Source organism: Dermacentor albipictus, chromosome 1, assembly GCF_038994185.2.
Source record: "Dermacentor albipictus isolate Rhodes 1998 colony chromosome 1, USDA_Dalb.pri_finalv2, whole genome shotgun sequence".
NCBI classification, from domain to species: Eukaryota; Metazoa; Arthropoda; class Arachnida; order Ixodida; family Ixodidae; genus Dermacentor; species Dermacentor albipictus.
In genome coordinates, this window is record NC_091821.1 from 354,461,269 (window position 1) to 354,480,746 (window position 19,478).

The window sequence follows — 19,478 nt, forward strand, 5'->3', positions numbered from 1 at the left end:
GGCAGCAAGAGAACGGTGGGGGTCAGCCTGCACCGGTCCGTTTATTCCTCGCGACGGGCGCGCGCCATCTTTGAAAAACAAAAAGCAAAGGATGAAAAGACTAACCTGGCTGCCACCCTCCCTTCTCTTACCCTCAACGCAAACCGGCTTGCAACAGCACCAACCTCCCTTCGTCCACTTCCTCCTCCTCTTCCTCCTCGTTCGGCGGGGGTTGCTCCGCTCTTGCGCCGACGCCGCCAGCGCCGCCGCCCGGCCTTTGTGTGAAAAGAGCGGCGACGACGCTGGCTCGACGCTACGCTCGAAGTGCGCGGCGAGCGAGGAGGTAAAGCCTGCTTGCACCGGTCGCTGCGCGGAGTTGGCCCGCGAGGTCTCGGCTTGAGTCGTCGAAAAAACGCTCCGCTCGCGCCACAAAGCCGCGTGCGTGTTGGTCCGGCAGCGAGCTCCAGCGTCGGTGCTCCTCCCCTGGCGAATAGCAGACGACGCGGAAACGAGCCCGCTCGTTGTCAACCGCTGTTCCTCCGTTGCCGGCAACGACGAGCAGTCGGAATTGCAGCGACGGTCCCCCGGTCATCCACTTGCCGTCGAAATGCATTGACCCGGCTCGAGCGTCGGTCGGTGCTCGCGCTGACGGCTGGCTGGTGTTGCGCCAGCTCGCTACCACCCGCGTACGGCGGCGCGGTCTGCGCGGTTCGTCCGCTCGCTGCCACGATTACGGTGCTGGTTCTGGCACGGGCTACATCTTCCTGGCAACGCAGTGTGTGACTGATAGTGTGCCAAGACAAAAGACGCTGTCGTTGCCGCAACGGTCCCGCACCAGTGCCTCTTCATCGGATGTGCCGTGCCTTCTTTCCGTCTCGAGGGAAATGGTTTCTACACGCTGCTCGACGACGATGACTAGCGCTGTCGACATCTTCCAGCTGAATCTTCTCGAGTGACAAGTTTGTTAGCGGTGGAGTGACTGAGCGTGCGGGACGACAAGGAGCGTCCTTTCACATCTCCGAGTGCAGAGGAAAGAGGCGAGGCTCTGTGTGTGCGGTGCTTTCCTATCCGAGTTTCATTTTGCTTGAAGAAGGGTAGCTCAAGTTCAGTGGTTACTTGTGTTGACAGCTGCGGTCTGAACGTCCCGCAAGGGTGTTCGTCGCCGTGACTGACGGCCAGGCGACTATCCTGCTCGCGGGACGCTGTATGGCGTCCAGTCCACGCGTGCTCTTGTCGAACGGTTCCGGCGGCATGGTGGTCTCCCAGGGCAAGGTTCGGGCTGCTAGCCCCTCCAGGGAAGACTCGGGCAACGATTCGGATGGCACCGCTGCCGCCGCCGGGACCAAGGGCGATGCCACCGGATCATCGTACCGCAAGCGGCCAGTGCTGGAAGACTTCGAGATGATCAAGACGATAGGTGAGTCGGCCGTCGCCTGGCACATTCCAGTACTATTCGTCTGAGAGTGCACTAAAGTCCTATGCGGACGAGTATCAATTCTTGCACGTATGTCAGGAATCACCTTGTATGTGTGTACGTGTGTCTTTGTATATACAGCGAACTCGTCATGATAACGCTATAAACGCCTAGCCCTCGTCCCTTAAAATGCGCACACCTGTCCGCCACATTTCCGCTCTAGCAATGCCAGCTAGAGCTCTCTGAAAATATCAGCATTGAAGCACATCCTGCACTGCAGCCACGTCGCATAAAAAAGATCGTTGCGGTTATAATGAGGCGTCCGCACCAAATGGTGCTGCTTGATTTATGGCAGTTTAACCATTTGGCGTGTGCTACTCTTCCAGAAAGGTTGCTGTTGGGCTAGTTCGTACACGGCATTTAGAGCAAAAAACAGCCTTATCACAAATATTACCTTGTCCCACTGAGGACCTATGTGTGCTATTTGACATCCTAGAAATTGATACTGTGCGAGGTCACCATACAGATGCTCGCTTTCTTTGCTCGATATTTCTAAATACATGTTAAAGAAGTAAGACGCTGCGAGAAATGCCATCGTGACCTTTCGTTCCATTTTCTCTCGATTTGCAAGCACGACGAATCAGCTGTGCATGCAGCAGTAACTGTATGCCAAGGCTACTCGAGGCTTCAGCAGCTTGACGTTTGAATATGCTTTAACACCTGCTTGTCAGCTCCCTAACGCCTTAACGAAAAGTGTATGGAGGGCAAAATGTACATGAGAACACCATCGGTAAACTGCGGCTGCAGCAAAGGTTCTGTTGCATTTGCTCCCGCCTTAAACGGAAACAGGTTTGCCGAATGTCGACGTGTCAAATTTTGTTCAGTTCGAATTCGACCGAGAGGTACAGACAAGTGGAAACGCCGAAAGGAAAACATGCACTGTATATTACTTACTCTACCCCCCCCCCCCCCCTCCCGGGAACTGTGCCATCATCTTTCGGGCCTGTATAATGTGTAATGTGCGATTTGAAGTCAATGTTCCACGTTCGCGCGCACTCCGAAGCCTCTCGACAATGGCACCAGTGATCTTTGAATATTCAGTCGAACAATTCATCGTTTGAGGTTGAAGTCGCGACCGCGTGGAAGGCGCTTTCGGCTTCTTTCCCCGAAAATGCCGATCAATGTTGCGCGATGGGGACACTGTAATTGCGGTCGAAATTTGTTCCGTGCGGTCACCGTCTAAAGCGCTGACGCTTTAGTAATTTTGGTTACGCTTTCATCTAGAATAATGCATGTCTATTGCTTGGCGAGGTTGGTCTCGCTGATGTGCCGAGGAAACCTAATAGTATCTCCCGAGTTCATTTCTGAGGCCATAAAGATGTCCCGTGCGGTTTCCGCGCATGGACCACTGTTGCCACACAGGCAACGTGTCACGCCGTGAAGTTCACAGAACGCGAACATGCATGGTATGTCCGACTACTCGATACAGCGCGCCCTTAACACTGCTCCCCTACCCCTTGCATCACATATAAAAGCATTACAACACATACAAAAGATATACACATACATATTTGAAAAAATGAGCCACTGCATAGTCCATCTGCTGGCGCATTTCGCACTCGGAGAAGGCATGAAAACGACTTCAAGTTAAGGAGTGACGTTTGCTAATTTTTTGTGAAATTTAAGAGAGCAGCGCTAACCTCCGAAGTCGTTCCAGACTAACATCATTTTCTTCTTCAGAAGGCAGGCTGAGAGCTTATACTATTATTATCTGTGTCACTATATCTGGGTGAAATCCTATTACGAGCGTTTTCAATATATAAAGGCAACAGTACTCAAGATGTATTACCCCGTGTGTCACTCGCAGTCGCTATAAAGAGGAATGTTAAGCTAGATTTGTAGATTACACTTCTGGAATGGCCAAATAGTCCGATCGTACCTAGTACAGAGGCTTGCTGCTTATGAAAGAACGAGAATACAAAACCCAAGTGGCTCCGGTAGGCGGAAACTCCAGCACCAGCTTCTGCAACGTCGCATATATTGACAGTATTCGCTTGGAGTTAGTGTTCTGTCAATTTAAAACGATTAAATTACACTCCAAAGTACTACAAGTCAACCTAGCCTCTTCTAATCATTCTTTATGTACATGAAGTGGCTAGAATATGTATTATTACAGTAAAATTTATGTGTGACGTCACCGTGGACACCGTGTGTGCACTAATTTCAGAAAAGGACAATTTGGACATAGTTTCATCCACAGCTGATCGACCTTCCTCCTGGAAAAAAGACAGATAGAGCTTTTAAAGAATGCTCTATCACTCAGAGCTGATTAGGGCTTCCCACTAGCGTAGGCTTGAAGTGAAAGAAATAAAGTGCATGAACAGATGAAAAGTGCTGCCGACAGCACAACTTATACAACTTTTTTCACGGATAAGAAGCACGGCAGGTGCTTACATCTTGGTTTACGAAAGTCGTTGGAACCCATCGTAAAACCTGTCAACACACATGTCTGCTGCCGGATTCCAAGAAAACGCGCTTTTGCGAAAGAAAGAAAGAAAGAAAGAAAGAAAGAAAGAAAGAAAGAAAGAAAGAAAGAAAGAAAGAAAGAAAGAAAGAAAGAAAGAGCACAGTCGGGATTTATTTTATTTTCTTTTGCCGTAATAACATTTTCGAAACACATGCCAGTTAGGCCAGCCGATATTTAGATGAATCGCAGATGCACTCGTATATCACTCCAGGCGGTACACTCAAGAGTACATATGATCACTTCAGTTTCCATCGCAACACCAACTCCACTCAGCAACGAAACCCAGGACTCTAGGGTCTCAGGGCTCACCATTGGCCCATCCTTAAACAAAACTCGAGCGCGCGCGTTCGCTGACAGAACGTACATATACACACGCACACAAAAAGTTCCTCGACAGCGTTGAGTAAAAAGAATGCAGCGACCTTGGCGTTATTTCTCTTGACCATAAACTTTCCCGGTTTCCTAGTTTCCTTCGTGTTTTTACGACGCGGTCCGAGCGGCGGCGATTGATCGCATGTCTCTTCCCTCACGTATGTAGTTGTGTGGGCGGTGGCAGCTTCCCCTTACAAAATGGTTTATAGAAAGTCTATACACAGTCTATAGACGTCTATAGACTGTCTATAGACTTTCTATGAAATTTTTTCTAAGGGTCTGCCGCGAAGCGGGCCACGTGGTATGTGGCATGTCCCTGTGTGAGTGCTCGTCCGCGTAACTGCGCTTCCCATGCAGTAGAGCATCTTGTATCATCCTGCATCGTGCCATCCCTCTCTCTCTCCCCCTCTCTCTCTTTCTACCCTTCTCGATCAGCCGGCAGCGCGCCATGAATAGCGGAGCAAGGCAAAACAAAAAGTAAGCCTGCTGGCGATAGATGGAGTACTCGCTGTAATAGCATTCATGTGGAAGAACGGGCTGGTGGCCCCTCGAGGCAAAACAAACCGCCTCACGGAGAAAATGCATTTTGATGATGCTCGGTCTTGCACGCGTTCCTTTTCTTGGAGTGGACGGCGATACCAATCGTTGCGGTCCTTGCATCGTAACGTGGTACCGCCGCTTCATCATCGCATCGGTGTTCGCAATTACGGAGCTCGTTCGCGCCTGCTTTCCCTGTTCTCACGCCCTGCCGTGACTGCCGAGCAGCGTGTGCGCGTGCGTATACTTTGGCGCGGGCACGCACGCCGCCAATGCACCGTTCTACTTCGTGCGCGAGGCATATACCGTGCTCGGTTGTAGCGCGTACACCAACCGCCTCGCAAATATTTGGCGCAGCGTAAGTGACGGTGAGTCACTTACGCTTCAGCGGTGAGTTGCGCTTCAGTCAGACACGATCGAATTTTCCGCTTCGATCACGCGGCCAGAGGCGATCGCTCTGCACAGAACCTCTGCAGCCCCAGTGTATATGTGCGCTCGCTACGCGTTCGGATAAAACTGCCTCTACTTAAATACTGGGCATTTTCGCGTGGATACAGTGCAGGTAATTTCACTCATTCCTGCGTCTGCGATACGTGTCAGCCCCGCCGCCAAGCCGGCTATTATGCAAGTGAATCGGTTTCACCGCGTTCGACCGGGCCCGATCTCGCGCGCAAAAGCGACTCGACCTTCAATCGCACAAAAGTGTTCCGTCGCGAGCAGTTCCGTGTAGTTGCGCGGTTTCGCTCAGACGAATTCCACGTCATGTATAGCAGGCCAGCATGCGGCCGACGACGCGCAGAACGTACTTAGGGCGCGATTAGTGGCGCTTTCTCTATGTCGTTAGGCGCTGAGCCTTGCCGCCGGCTTCCGCTGGAATAGGCGGCACTACACGCGCTTGTGCGTAATAAAAACCCATCACACAACGTTCGAGGGGCGACCGGGCGCACAGCGGGGCGTTTCCCCCCCGCCGACTGGGCACCGCGCTGCTCGTGCTCTGGCAGCTGTGGTGTGGCGTGGCTCCAGGGACGAGCTAGCAGTATTTACCGGGGAAGGAGCGGATGCGGGGCGCGCGGAAGCAGCACGCGCCGCCGCAGCGGGCGATCTCTCTCCTATGCAGGTCGCCGCTCATCACGGAGCGCGCCGCGTAATTACGGGCCGAGCCACTGGCGGCGACGACACAAGTAGGCCGTCGTTACCCGAGAAACTGCGGCCCCGTCCGGCCCTCTGAGCGTCGCCGCTCCCACGACTCCTTTCGGGGAATAACGGCCCACCGGACACGACCCTACGGCGAAGCCAGGCGACCGAGCGGGGCTGACAACTTTTCGCCCGCTGTGCTTCTTCCGTGGTGGCTGTAGTACGCGTGCTCGGATCGGTATTTAGCCTGCGCAGATAGTTGTGGGATTTAGGCGGGTTTGCGAAGGGACCGGTGTCTTGAGGTTAGAGGGAGAACTGTGCGCGACGTGCGTCGTGGACTGTCCGGGGAGGCCAACAAACGCGAATTCACATCTCGGTGTAATTCGCCCCTGTGCTCGTATGCGTTGTCCCTAGCATTTCGCTGCTCACTCTTCAACGTATAGCTTCTTTCGTTAAGGAAACGCATCTACGGAAAATGATGCCCCCCTCACTTGGTGTCCGTGAATTAGGTATGCCCGATCGATATTCTTTTCTTCTCACTGTAACTTTGCTACACAACGCGCACTGACAAGTTCCTGTAATCGTTTATTCTGTGAGAGCATGCGTATTCCCTTGGGTGTCCACCATAGTTTGTCCTCCTGTCAGGGCCGTAACGAGGCGGAGCGAGGTGGTGCGGGGATTTTGACGCTCTCCATTCGCCGCCGAAATATATCGCTCTGGTGACCTACTGCTCAGCACAACTTACATATGTGTCGCTAAATTATGTCTACATGCCATTACATATGTGTTTACATCAGCATGTGTTAGCGATGTCTTCATTCACGCGCGAAAACAAGTCAACATAGATCTTTCAAAATGAACACCCCTATACCCGCTCTGCCTCTTGCCACCGAGAAAATGTCCCGGGTACTGTCCTGCCTCCTGCGATGAACAAAAGCGATTGTAGATCTAACACGTGATTTTTGTTCCATCTAAATAAAAGCTCTCCAAGTTGTCAGCTGTTTATTTGGCGTCCTGGGGGTGCGACGTGCGTTTTTCCTCTGCACGATATTGGCACTCTCCGGTAGATGATGGTGATACGGGCGGAGCAGGAGCAGCTGCCACCTCGAAGTTCGAGTCGTGACGGCCCTGCCGACGTGGGCACCAGCGACCGAAGTCCGTTGGTCCGTGACAAAAATTCCCGGCGCGCCAACGTCGCGCGCCGCCCGAGAGAGCAAGAAAAGGCGTCTGAAGGGCCGCGCGCCAACGCCTGTACACATTGTATACTTATTTGTTCCTTCTTTTCTTTTCTATCGCTGCCCTGCTGCATACCTTTCAAAACGCGCCAGCTCAGTTTGGAACCAGCATGTTATTTGGAAAGAAAATACAAAGCCCGGCAGCGCCAAAAAAAAAAAAGACAGCCTTCTGACAAGGTCATGAAGGGCAGATTGACTTTTCAGAGAAGAGCCGGAGAGGCTGGCGTCTCTGTAAAGACATTCTTGCTGTGGAATGCCACCGAGAGTGCGGGATAGGTGGCGGAGCGGCAAGAACTAGGGTAAAAAAAAATAAATACTTGTCAGCTACAATTTTCAGTGCACGATCGACCGCTGAGATGAAGGGTACGTAGCGGCGTATCACTTCTCCTGCTGCGCTTTCAAGAGGAGGGTATAATCTGACCAGCGTACACTTCTGTGCACCTAATTACCTTAATACATTATTTGTTGCAGCGTCCTCCTGGCTGCGTTTATAACTTTACCTTCTACTTTATGTTTTCGTTCTTTTTCGTTGAACCTTATAGTGTGATGAATAAGTTTTGCGGTTTTACAAGCCCTTTCGTCGTATAATCATCTTTACTGCTATTTAATTTTAGGAAATAATGCGAATGCGTTGGCCTATACAGCTATCTGTCTACGCGGAAATTGGAACAGACGATTAAAACGTTCTGTTAACGCAGATTGAATCTCAGCTACTTGTTGCTCGACTTTGCCACGCAGCGTATTACGCAAGAACTCTGTATTTTTTCTACTTTTTGTTTTGCAGTGTGTGTGTGTGTGTGTGTGTGTGTGTGTGTGTGTGTGTATGTGTGTGTGTGTGTGTGTGTGTGTGTTTGTTTGTGTGTGTGTGTGTCTTCGCCTGAAGCTACTCTTACAAAATGGTCAGACTGTTAGGTTCTATTCTTTTTCATCTATAGTTTACTTATTTCGTGTTCATTATTTCTTACTACCCGCTGTTTTTCGTTTCTGCCACCTTTGGATTTTGTGATGACTGTGCCAATATCCTCGTTTCGCGAAAAGAAGAAAGAAAGAACACTGTAATGGGATGAAGCAGGAAAGGTAGCACATCCGTCACTTAACACACAGAGAGAGAGAGAGCGGCTGCCTACTCTTAGTAGGAAAGAAGTTGTTAAGAGGGACGAAGATGTCGGCGCTCGCACTTGAGTAGATGTCTGCGGCCACGCTAAGCATCGCTTTGTTTTTACTTCGGAGCTGAGGAGGAGGTGGGGAAGGGAGGAGCACCTTGCGATGGCACTGATACGCACACGGGCACATAAGGTCAACGTTTGAATAACGCAATACGTCTCCCGTTGCCACAGCCGGACGTGATCTATGTCACGATTCTTTCCGGCGCCATCCTCCGAAGGTAAACAGGCGGAAGGGCGCGCGGATAAGAGCACGAACTGGGCATGGAAGGAGGAACACCTGCGCGCGATGGACGAGCGAGGAGTGAGAAGGGCCCGGCAGCTTCAGGATCGAGGCAGAAAGCAGGGTCGGGACTGTTTCCGTGCGGCGTTAAAATCTGGGAAGGTCGCCGTGCAAAGGTTTTGCGTTATCGGGGCCGTCGTATTTTGCGCGCAGAAATGTCGGTGGTTTCTTGGAGTCGTGTATATAACAATCGATATTCGAAAAGTGAAAATACAAGGCCGAAATTAATTCGCCTCCTTTCTTCTTTGCGTGGTCACCAATCGTGGGATAAAGGGAAGGAGTCGATCACAAGGGAAGGAGCCACTCAAAGATCTCGGGCGCTAATATAGACTTCTTGAGTTCGCATTAGCGTTCTCTCTCTACATCTCTTTATTACTGCATTTGAAACGAATTATGTTTCATACTTCCGTTGTTACCCGCCGTGGTTTCTTAGGAGCTATGGTGTTGGGCCTGCTAAGCTCTAAGTCGTGGATAAGCTCTAGGCCGCATTTCGATGAGGGCGAAATGCGAGAACACCTGTGTACTCATATCTAGGTGCACGTTAAAGAACCCTAGGTGGTCCAAATTTCCGAAGTCCCCCACTACGGCGTGCCTCATAATCAGATCGTGGTTTTGACAAATCAAACCACATAATTAATTTTTTTTTCACCTCCGTTGTTACAATAGGCTTGCGAGTGAGCACTTGAAATGCTGGTTCACTGCTTTCGCATACGCGACGGCAATCTATCATGTCCCGGCCACCTAAGACTTCGCCAAATTAGCCTTGGGCTGAATAAGCGTGTCATACCACCTGTTGTATTTACCGCGTGGCGCTGCTGGTAAGTGTTGCTCTGACAAATCTTGAAAGATCGCTTAGACAACGTGAATGCTTTCAGCTGTGGTGCGGACATTTTCATTACTAACGCTATCTACTTCAACCATCGCGCAAAACTATCAAACCACTGAGGTGGATGTGCTTTCAGACCCTCAGCAAATATAGGCGACTACCGTACACGGCCTTGAATTGGCCGTCGACATTTGCTTGGCGCGCACGACGTGGTTCCCGCAGCGTAGTGCAAGCTCGCAGATAAGGTCACCACCCTGCGCCGCGGTCTCCCTCTTCTCACTTAAAATTCGATTCGTCGCGAGGGAGGCTAAGCAGCATTCCCTGCGCGATCGGCGTGCCAAAAACAGGGTTCTTCGATATCTCTCCACGCTTTCGCAATCGCCCCCCACCGTAACAAAGCCGGAGAAGGGAAAAAAAAGTAAAAATGAATTAGATTGCTTGGTTTCGTTCCTTGAGCCACTTCTTGTTCTTCCTTCCTTCGTCACCCCCCCCCCCCCTTCGTTTTTTTTTTAAATTTTCGTTTCAGACCGCAAGAAGCTCGCACTAACGCTTTTCTTGAGGACGTTGTGGGGGTGGCGCGGCCTATATATTTTTTTTTCATTTCCTTTCTTGCATGCTATAACTACTCAATTTTATTGTGGTATTCCTGTTTCTATAACATTTAAGTTCTTCATTCTAAAGGCGTGAAGGCTGCATTCACTTGTGCATTCTGCCGAAACGGGGTTGCGAAATACAGTATTGCGCAGTAAAGCTAAACATAGATGTTAGCGGCAGATTAAAAAAGCAAAGCAAAATGCTAATGCGATCGCTACGATGTTCGTCTCGGAAGCCTCATTAGTTGAATGGCAATTTGCAGTGCGTTGCGCTAAGCCCCCTCGTAGCACCGTTTTATTATTTCAGTTCGTGGAAAGGAAGCGAAGGAATCTAATCAGAAACAAAGTATAGCTAAGCGCGATGTGTTCGCCGTAAAGCAACGAAAGGCAGTCGACCAGGAGCCTTTGTTATTACAAAACCCCGCATGTGTATATGGGCGTAAACAGGTTTTGAATTGAAGGAAACCCGAGTGCAAAGTGTACCTGCGCGGGGAGTGGAAACGAACGGTGTTGAGCCCGAGACGTAATGCGCCTGCGCAGAAACGGCGTGGTAACAGCCCCCGGCCTCGCTTTCCTTCTCGTCTCGCGTTACTTCTGTTTTGTTTTCCCCCATCGCTCCGCGATCATATTGGCGGTCGGATGAGTTCGGAAAACACGGACGTTATTACTTTACTGTGCATGATCCCGAGCGGTGCCGGTTGCGGAATCCATTAGAGAGGCACGACCGCGCGGGGGCCGCCAATTTATTCTGCTGCTTCTCTGCGTTCGTTCTCCGCGCGAACGGTCTTGTTCTTATGCATCTCATCCTCGAATAGCATCAAGTAATGGGAGAGAGGAAGATATTGAAGGAGAGAGAGAGCGTTGTGCAGAACTGGCGACTTCGCAGAACGCGTGGGCGGGTTGATTTTTTTTTTGTTCTCGCTTCCCGTTAGAGTCGTTTTGTAAGCGTCCCGCCATCTGCAACGGGAAGGGGGGATCGAGGCGCGCTCGATTCCTTTATGTGTTTGATTTGTATCGTAATGAACGTATAAATCGAAACAGATGTCGTATCAGCGTTTCATCCTGTGCTGATATGTCTCTCTTTTCTTTCGTTCTTCGTTCATTTTTTTTTCTTAGCTGAGAAAAGACGAACGTGAAGCTGGCGTGCCAGCCGCGAACGTATGCTGTTTCTCTCTCTTCGTATTTCTCGGTGTTTCGTCATCCCACATGCGTTCTCGCAACCTATACTCAGTGCAGCATCGCTCGCGTGAGCCGTTAACCTGGCGGTAGCACTGCTTAGCAAATTGCACACGTTAGCCCTCCCCCTCACCCCCAGACTTTTTTTTTTTTTTCGTCTCTAGTGGTAACATAATATTGAGAAGCCTTCGGACGTTCGCTTCCGTCTGTGAAACGTGTCCATGCCTTAATCGCTGACGTGCCTGAACGTCAGCTATGTCAGTCAACGTAAATACCACCCACACTGCCATGGCTTTCTCTGAGTTCGCCTTCCGGTCTCGTTAATTCGTGTCCTACAGCATATCATCGCCGCTCAATCCGTTTATAGGCAAGTTAAAGTAGTAGCAGTTTCAGCCTTTCTTTCTCGTTTTATCCTTTTGTTCACTTTTATTCTTTATTTCTGACATTCCTTCTTTCTCTATTTCTGTCCTTCCGCCTTTCTTTTCGTATTATTTCACTTCATTTATTTCAACTTAAGGGCGCGGAAGGATATTTGGGCTTGTCACTTCCTAATTTTCTTAATTTCTTCATTCATCATTTCATTCGTTCTTCTTTGCCTTCACTCATTTTTTGTCCTCGACATCGAACATGCGAGGTTGTAGGTTTGATCAATCAATCAATCAATCAATCAATCAATCAATCAATCAATCAATCAATCAATCAATCAATCAATCAATCAATCAATCAATCAATCAATATTTCCAAGCAAGCGTTAGTGAAGCGCATTACTCTTCTCATGCACTGCTGGTATAATCGACATGATGCCTGCCTTTCGCGGTGAACGGGAACGGTCGTTCCCTCGCCCTACACGCGCCCACTTTCTGGCATTTTGCTAGAAACTTCAATGCCCTTATTTCTATTCCGTGTTAAAAAGAGCGCAGCGCACGTACTGACCATTATGTGAATACGCGTATCACATTCAAAAAAGGGACTAGATACCACCGAAACGATTCCCAATTCCACCAAAACGGCGTCCCTCGTAGCGCAAGGACTTTGCTACTTTCGTATGAACAAAACAGTCGACGCTCGCACGTACAGTCTTGGTCAAAATTTTCCAGGCCACGCCGCACGCAAACATGCTGACATTCTAACGTGGGGGTGGGGGAGGGGGGTGTTCTGGGATAATGTTGGTCGCTGGAAACTGTGGATGATGCGAAACGGTGTCTATTTTCTTCTTTGTAACGCTGGAGCTCTTAGGATTGAATGAAAGCTTCGCTATAAGGCACGAAGTCAACGTGCCCGTGCGCGCTGTAGACTGGAAGCTTTCGATAAGTGACCGTACATACTTGCGGACATCAAAAATGCCACACTGTGTTGTGGCTTCTTCGAACTATAAGCGCGAAAAAAATAAATAAATAAAGGAAGGATATAATTTTGTGCATCGGACGTTTGCAAATAAAGGGACAACAGGCAAAATCCATGGCCACGGGGAACAAGACGTCCCTAGCTACGAGCGCTGTTAGTTATTAATATTATTGTTTTACAGCGAAGCTGTTTATGGCTAGGGCTCCGCGCATTTTTGGTCTGCGTGTGCAAGAACCATGGGTCGATCCCAGAGATAGTGCAATACCGGGCCGACCCACGGCGGAGGTGAAGTAGGCTTCAAGCACTCCGCCAACTTGCAAAAATAAGTTTAATATCTTGGATCCAAATAGAACCCGTATCAAATATTGAACTGATAAGGACAGATACTACACTTTGACGCGCGTCGGCCCTGTTTGCGTTCGCACCGCCCTCTTCTTGTCGGTGATCCAAGCGCTTGCGTATGTACTTTCCTTTCCTTCCACTTGCCCCTAGTGGCGGTCCTGTTGAAACGTCACGCGTGTCCAGTTTCCTCCGGATCCTCGTGGCGGCGGTCCCGCCGTCCACGCAAATGTATAAAAAAATCGCGGTAAATGAGTTCGTGCGTTTGTTCAAAATTCTGTGTCCCCTCATCTTCAGATACCGCCATCATAAGCCATCGCAGCAGAGGGCGACGAGGGCACTGTTGCGGTTCTTGAGGGCGACAGAACTGGACAGGCGACTGTAGCCTGAACAGATGTTGATAGTGCACCAAGTGTCAGTGTGCTGTGCGATGACAGTGTTCGGTGACAGTGACCTATTGTGATTGTGTGTCTATGCTCCTTCCTTTCCTTTCCTTATTTCTACTTTGTTTCCACTTTACCTCCCCCTCCCCTCTCTCCCCAGCGTAGGGTAGCCAACCGGATTTTTTTTCTCTGGTTAACCTCCCTGCCTTTCCCCTTTCCCTCTCTCTCTCTCTCTCTCTCTCTCTCTGTGTGTCCCCTCTATGTCGTGCGCTAAACAGCTTCGCTGGTCATCCGCCTTCACAGGGAATGGCTCATGATTTCTTTTCTTTTTCTTGGCTCACTCTGGTGCGCCGTGTAGGAGTCACATGTTCGAAAAGGGTTGTTACGTTCAAGCAGGAAGCTTTGAAAAAAAAAAGAAAGAATCATGCTGCAAATCTCGCTTCCTCCACGGGCGAACATATTTGTTTCCCTTCTTATATGCGGCTCACAGTTATGCCTAGCTGCGGTGCTGAACACAACGATGGTGCGTAAAGATGGACAATACTGGCGGCGTCTCGTTGTTCGCACTTTCTCCTCAGACGTGCACGCATATATTCTGTGTTCCATGTGCAACTGTACACAGGCACACGAAACTCTGATTGCAGTGCGTAAGCAATAATTTAAAAAGAAAGAAATACAGGCCTCGGGCATACTGGTAGGGGTGGCATTTGTTAAGTGGCACACAGCTTTTAGGCATCCTCAAAAGGTAATCGTAAATAACATTCGTTCTTCCACCCCTTCATAGTCGCATATCTGTCATTGAATCCTGTTGCGCACGGAGGCTGGAGGTCCCACGTTTATTAGCTTTGGAAACGTCTGTGGCATTTAGACAAATACACATTTTAAAGATAACTTATTGTATTTCAGATGCAGGATTGTATCGGCGACATCCTATACAATGAGCAGCTTCGAATCCCAGGGGCTTGACTAAAGCCTATTTCTATCGTCGATTGTTGGGAACACGGCACTGTGCACTCTGTTGTAAAAATGAGCGCCCAATTGGTGTCGTCCTACCGCTTACAGCATTATCACTTCGTGAAGGCACGTAGGGTATGCTTTAATGTATACATGTCAGCCCAGTGCGTCCTGTAAGTCATTTTTGTTATCTAGATCAAGTGGAAGAAGTTCAGTTCTGTTAGGTTTATTACAACATATACGTGTTTCCTTTAAAAGCGGACCCTAGTATATATGAAACTCTTTCGACAAGGATGTAGCGTATATGATGAAATTAATGCAGGTTTAGGTGAATATCACTTAGCTAAAGTAATATGCTATAACGGGTAAAGAAGAGTTGCAGTGAATTAAAAGAAGAGGTTTATATTATGGTCACCAGCGGCCTCCTTTCGGTTCTCCATCTTCTTTTCCTTGTGTACCACAAGACACGGCGACACTACCAGCTTCCTACCACTCCGTGTACAACTCTGGAATGCCATTTTTTCAACTCTGGAATGAACGATGAAATCGTGCGTAGCAGGAGTCGAGCCATATTCATCTTTTGCGTAGGGCTATACCCCGACGGGCTTCACACCCAACCCCAACCATCCCGCTAAGTGCGGTGTTGGGGCGAACATCTATAAGACGACTTCTTAAAGAAAAATAATATTCTCAGTAAAGGTCGTTATAAATGAAATACTGCCTAAATAAAAACGAAAATAATAACGATGGTCACGTACAGAACTTGGTGTTTGGGAACTAGAGGCAGAGTCATCAGTGACTGCCGACTCATTAATATGCAAGAAGCTCCCGGCTCTACGCAGAGCGTCTGATGGAGGGGCTTTTTTTTTCTTTTTGGATCTGATGATTTCGCATTGCACGCACTTATTATTTACGGGTTGGATTTTCTTTTAACGGGGGTCCAAGGGTGGACGAGGCGAGACATCGCATAATGGGACATGCGATAAATGCTCAACGTTCATGCGTTATAGTGTATCTTCTGTTTTTTAGGTCCCGCGTTTTCCTCATAATTATGTCGCATTGCATTCAACGCAACGAGCCATTTTTCAATACAAAGCCTCTTGGACCATGGCCCCATGCGTCACAGACATACAAAGCAACGCGGGCATATAATGAAGAAGTCTACTGACCTCAGTGATCGATTGTAGGCTGGATGGGCAGCTCCACGTGTTCGCGCTGCTAATGCTTCCCTCCCATTTTTCCTTTTTCGTAAACATATCTCCGCCTGCCTAACGAGGAAACCCGTCCGTCCGTCCGTCCGTCCGTCGCCTAAGGCTTTCAAGATAGGGCCCGCAGCAGCGAGTGAATGGACGTTCGTGCTGCCTCTCGCTTCAACGCGATCTAAGTGGCGAGAACGCAGCGCACACGAAGCCATCAGCGCTCGGCGCACTGTGTTTCCATCGCAGATAGACTTCAAAATAGGGCCCGTGTCGCTTCAGCGCAAAGTAAGCGGCGAGAACACAGCGCACACGAAGCTATCAGCATTCGGCGCACTCTGACAAACAACAATTTCTTATTACCCATGGTTCATACCAACTACGACAAAAGACATCTTCCTTCGCTGCAATTTCTCTTTGGAATGAATTACCATCAATCATAAAATCCTGTACTTCTCTTGCAATTTTTAAAAATCACCTTAAGCATAATTTCCTGCGATAACTTAACTACGATCTGGCGGTGTACCTTTGACTTTTATCTCACATGTCATTTCTTGTATTTCACCCATGCTTTTTTCCGACTTTCTTTTATAACCTGCTTTTTCGTGTTTGATTGTAAATGACATGTCTAATGATGTATTTGATCTGTAGATGTTGTTTATAATACGCTCACCATCAATGATGTCACCATCAATGTTGTTATTATTAACCGAGGGTCCCACTACAGTTCTTTCACTTTGGGACCCTCGTCTGTATATTTGTCATGTAATTACTTACGTTTTTGGAACCAATAAATCTGAATCTGAATCTGCCCCCATCGCAGATCGTTTTCAAGATAGGGCTCGCGCGGCTGCGCCATACACAGCCGCCACCGGAGTATGATTGTTCACAACTGATAATGGTTCGACGCGGATGGATAAGGCGCTAAAGAGCGATAATGGCTTATAATGATCGGAACGTCATTGGCGCACCTGGCACCGCCACCTGGAGTGGTTTGCACGCGTCATCAATCCACCTCACGCCGCCGTCCGCAGCTGTCCTTGTCACCGCAGCGCTATCGTTTATACTTGTCGAATGAAGTTTCATAACATTGTTAACGACACCGGGCTGCGTGAAGATGAGCAAGGGGCACTTGCGCATACTTAGACAACTCCTAGAGGAGCTTCTGTGTGATCTTTTATCCCTTATTCCCTTCCCCTGCCTAAGGTAGCAAACCGGACGCGCGTCTGGTTGACATCCCTATACCTTTTCTATATTTCTCTCCTCCTCCTCCTCCTCCTCCTCCTCCTCCTCCTCATCGTGCTAACTGCATTGACGCGTATTTTGCGATTCTACGACATTCCCTCTTCCGACGCTGTCAGTATACTCGACCACAGCAAGATATGAAAGTAGTGTCAACCGGAAGTGCGTCAATCGATCCGTTCATCTCACAGCGTCCTGCTTCCTTTGGTTCAGACAGGCTCGTATTCGCGACCGTATTGTGCGCACCTACAACGCTTCTGGAGCTTCTATAACGACTGTACCTTTCTTTTCGTACTCTTTCGTACGACAAGGACCATGAAGCGCGTCTTTCACGCTCGAGCATCTGCTCTCGCATCCTACGTAGACGAAACAAGAGCAGCGACAAACAGGCTTAACGACCGTGCTCGCCGGCGTCGTGCTCTACCAGCGAACGTGGTTCGTCTCGGGCATTATTTGCGCCCCTTCCACCTCCCTCCGAACCGTGCACCCCGTTTCTCTTTGCCCGGTCTTCCATTCTGCGCTAGTCGCTGGCACGCGTGTCCCTGAGCGGTCGTCTCTCCTCCGCACTGCTTATACTAGTCGCGCGTTGCCTTGACTGCCTGCGTGGGGGCGCTGCGTCCGTGACCCGGCTAGACCCGGCGCGGTCGCCGCAGAGGCCGCAGTGCGTGGCCTCTCGCGTAAATGAACCGAGAGTGGCAGCGGGGGATCGAGAGAACGCCGCTGGCCGCCAACCGTGACACCACGCTGAGACCCCATCGCTCTCCTGGGAGGAAGTCCGGGCCCTTCCGACATCCACGGCATCGTGCCTGGAGAGACGTGGGCAGGCTTTGTTTGGAGCGGATTCGGCGTTCTTCGAAGCGGTCTGCTTTCGACTACTCTACTTCAGTCACAACATGAATGGGCGAGCAAAGTTGGCACTCATAATTTCAACGGCAACAACGCAGCCACACACGTACAAGAAGAAGGACCACACGAAAACACAGCCCTTCTTCTCTGTACGTGTGTGGTTTATACGCTGCCGTTAAAATTATGCTTTTCAGCCAAGTAGCCCCATTGTCATTTCTAGTATAGCTGTTACAAGTTACAGTCGGTGCAGTGAGGTCGACCAGAGGGGATCATTGTTATCTTCACCATAATCAGGCTGTTTAGATCCACTGCAGCGCAGACTGAATGTTCCCAGGTTCTAGGGAGCCACAGTTCCCTTTTGTACTTCGTCAGCCAACTGTATTTTATATGCTTGTAAATTTCATAAGGTTATCACTCCATCTTGTCCTCCACTGCCATCAATGACACGATTTCCCTTTGATTTGTATCCAATATGTTACTCCAAGATGCCAGCACTTTTCTGTTCTGCACATTACGTAACTTCCTCAAATCTTATTATTTTTCTTGATGTCAACTGGAGTATCAACTATTCCCGTTTGCTTTCCAGTCTACGCTGTCATCTATTCCTTTCTATTATAGCTTTATGTCTGCGAGTGTCTGCTTAGCTGTGTGTTGCATGGTCCTTGTGGTTCTTAGACCCTTCACAGATTTCTTTGTTGTCCTCCAAGTTACGGCTCCATACTAATGTAATAACACAAGTGCGGGCAGTATGCATGCTTCGTACACTTTTGATTTGAAGGATATTGTTTCATGATTCGTGCCGTTGTTGATCATTATAGATCACTATTATAAGCTGGGTGGATGGGTGGATGGGTGGATGGATGGGTGGTAAGTGGGTGGATGGTTGGATGGGTGGATGGATGGATGGATGGATAGATGGAGGGATGGATGGATGGATGGATGGATGGATGGATGGATGGATGGATGGATGGATGGATGGATGGATGGATGGATGGATGGATGGATGGATGGATGGATGGATGGATGGATGAATGGATGGATGGATGGATGGATAAATCACAGCAACGACATGGAGGTTAACGAAACCATGGGTCCGATTGGTTTCACTTATGTGGAGGAATGAGCAGGAGGTGTAAAGTACGCCGAGAAAGGAGATGAAAATGGGAAAGAAGGAGCTGAGCGTGCTTCGCAGGCGCGGTGAGGCACGTAGCGGTGATCGCACTTTTTATGCCACCAAGCGATGCTTTCGGAAATATATATTCCAACGATGCATGTCAGAACCGCATATTTGCATAAATATCACAATAAGGAGCCAAACTGGTGAAATAACGAAATTCATGTAAAGAATACCAAACATGTATTCACAATCAAGCACAAGCGAAGCAAGGAAAGGTGGTTGGAAATGAAGACGTAACTGAAAATAACAAAATTCAGTGAGTTCATTGCACTCAGAATAATGTAATATTTAGGTGATTCAAGAAAACGCGCATTTTCCACTGAACAATATTCATATGAGCAGACTCAAAGTGCGTTTATATACGCCCAGATCGATCATGCTGTAGAATAATTAAAGGGCTACGACCAACGCTCTGTGGAGGTCACTTCGCGAGTGCGACTACAACAAAACTGAACTGCTGCGTGAGACTGCTTCCGGGCGGCGGCGTATACAGCGGCCGCGCACGCAGGAGCCTCGAAGGAACGATTCTCACTCGTCGGGGTTCGCTTCAAGACTGAACGTTTATTTTACAAAAGACATCGCAGTGACTAGAAAAGAAGAGAAAAGAAAATACAAAATCTAAGTTGTCCGTTGGCCGCACTGACGCCTTCGTCCTTCTCGGAAGCGCCGGCCATTTGCGCCCAGCAGGCGGTCCGCCGAAAACGCGGGGCACGGATCAGGTTGCGGGTCGAGGCGCCGGTCGGGACACCAGCCCAGCG

The 19,478-nt window shown here is 49.2% G+C and overlaps 1 protein-coding gene and 1 non-coding gene across 6 annotated transcripts in view; one reads left to right on the forward strand and one right to left on the reverse strand.

Annotated features, from left to right (window-relative positions):
• Positions 1-244: 244 nt before the first annotated feature.
• Positions 245-19,478, forward strand: part of Pka-C3 (Protein kinase, cAMP-dependent, catalytic subunit 3) — a 141,387-nt gene continuing 122,153 nt past the window's right edge. The window contains exon 1 of one of the 5 annotated variants that reach the window (XM_065452197.2): positions 245-1,396. In XM_065452197.2, coding sequence (XP_065308269.1) covers positions 1,186-1,396 — 211 coding nt within the window. In that variant the 5' untranslated portion in view covers positions 245-1,185. Of the gene's footprint in view, positions 1,397-17,431; positions 17,558-19,478 lie in introns of those variants that run through there. The other 4 variants (XM_065452199.2, XM_065452196.2, XM_065452198.2 and 1 more) reach the window with 4 other exon arrangements.
• On the reverse strand, positions 12,815-13,003 carry LOC139055069 (U2 spliceosomal RNA). The gene has a single exon (XR_011511635.1). It is a non-coding gene; the product is annotated as a U2 spliceosomal RNA (small nuclear RNA).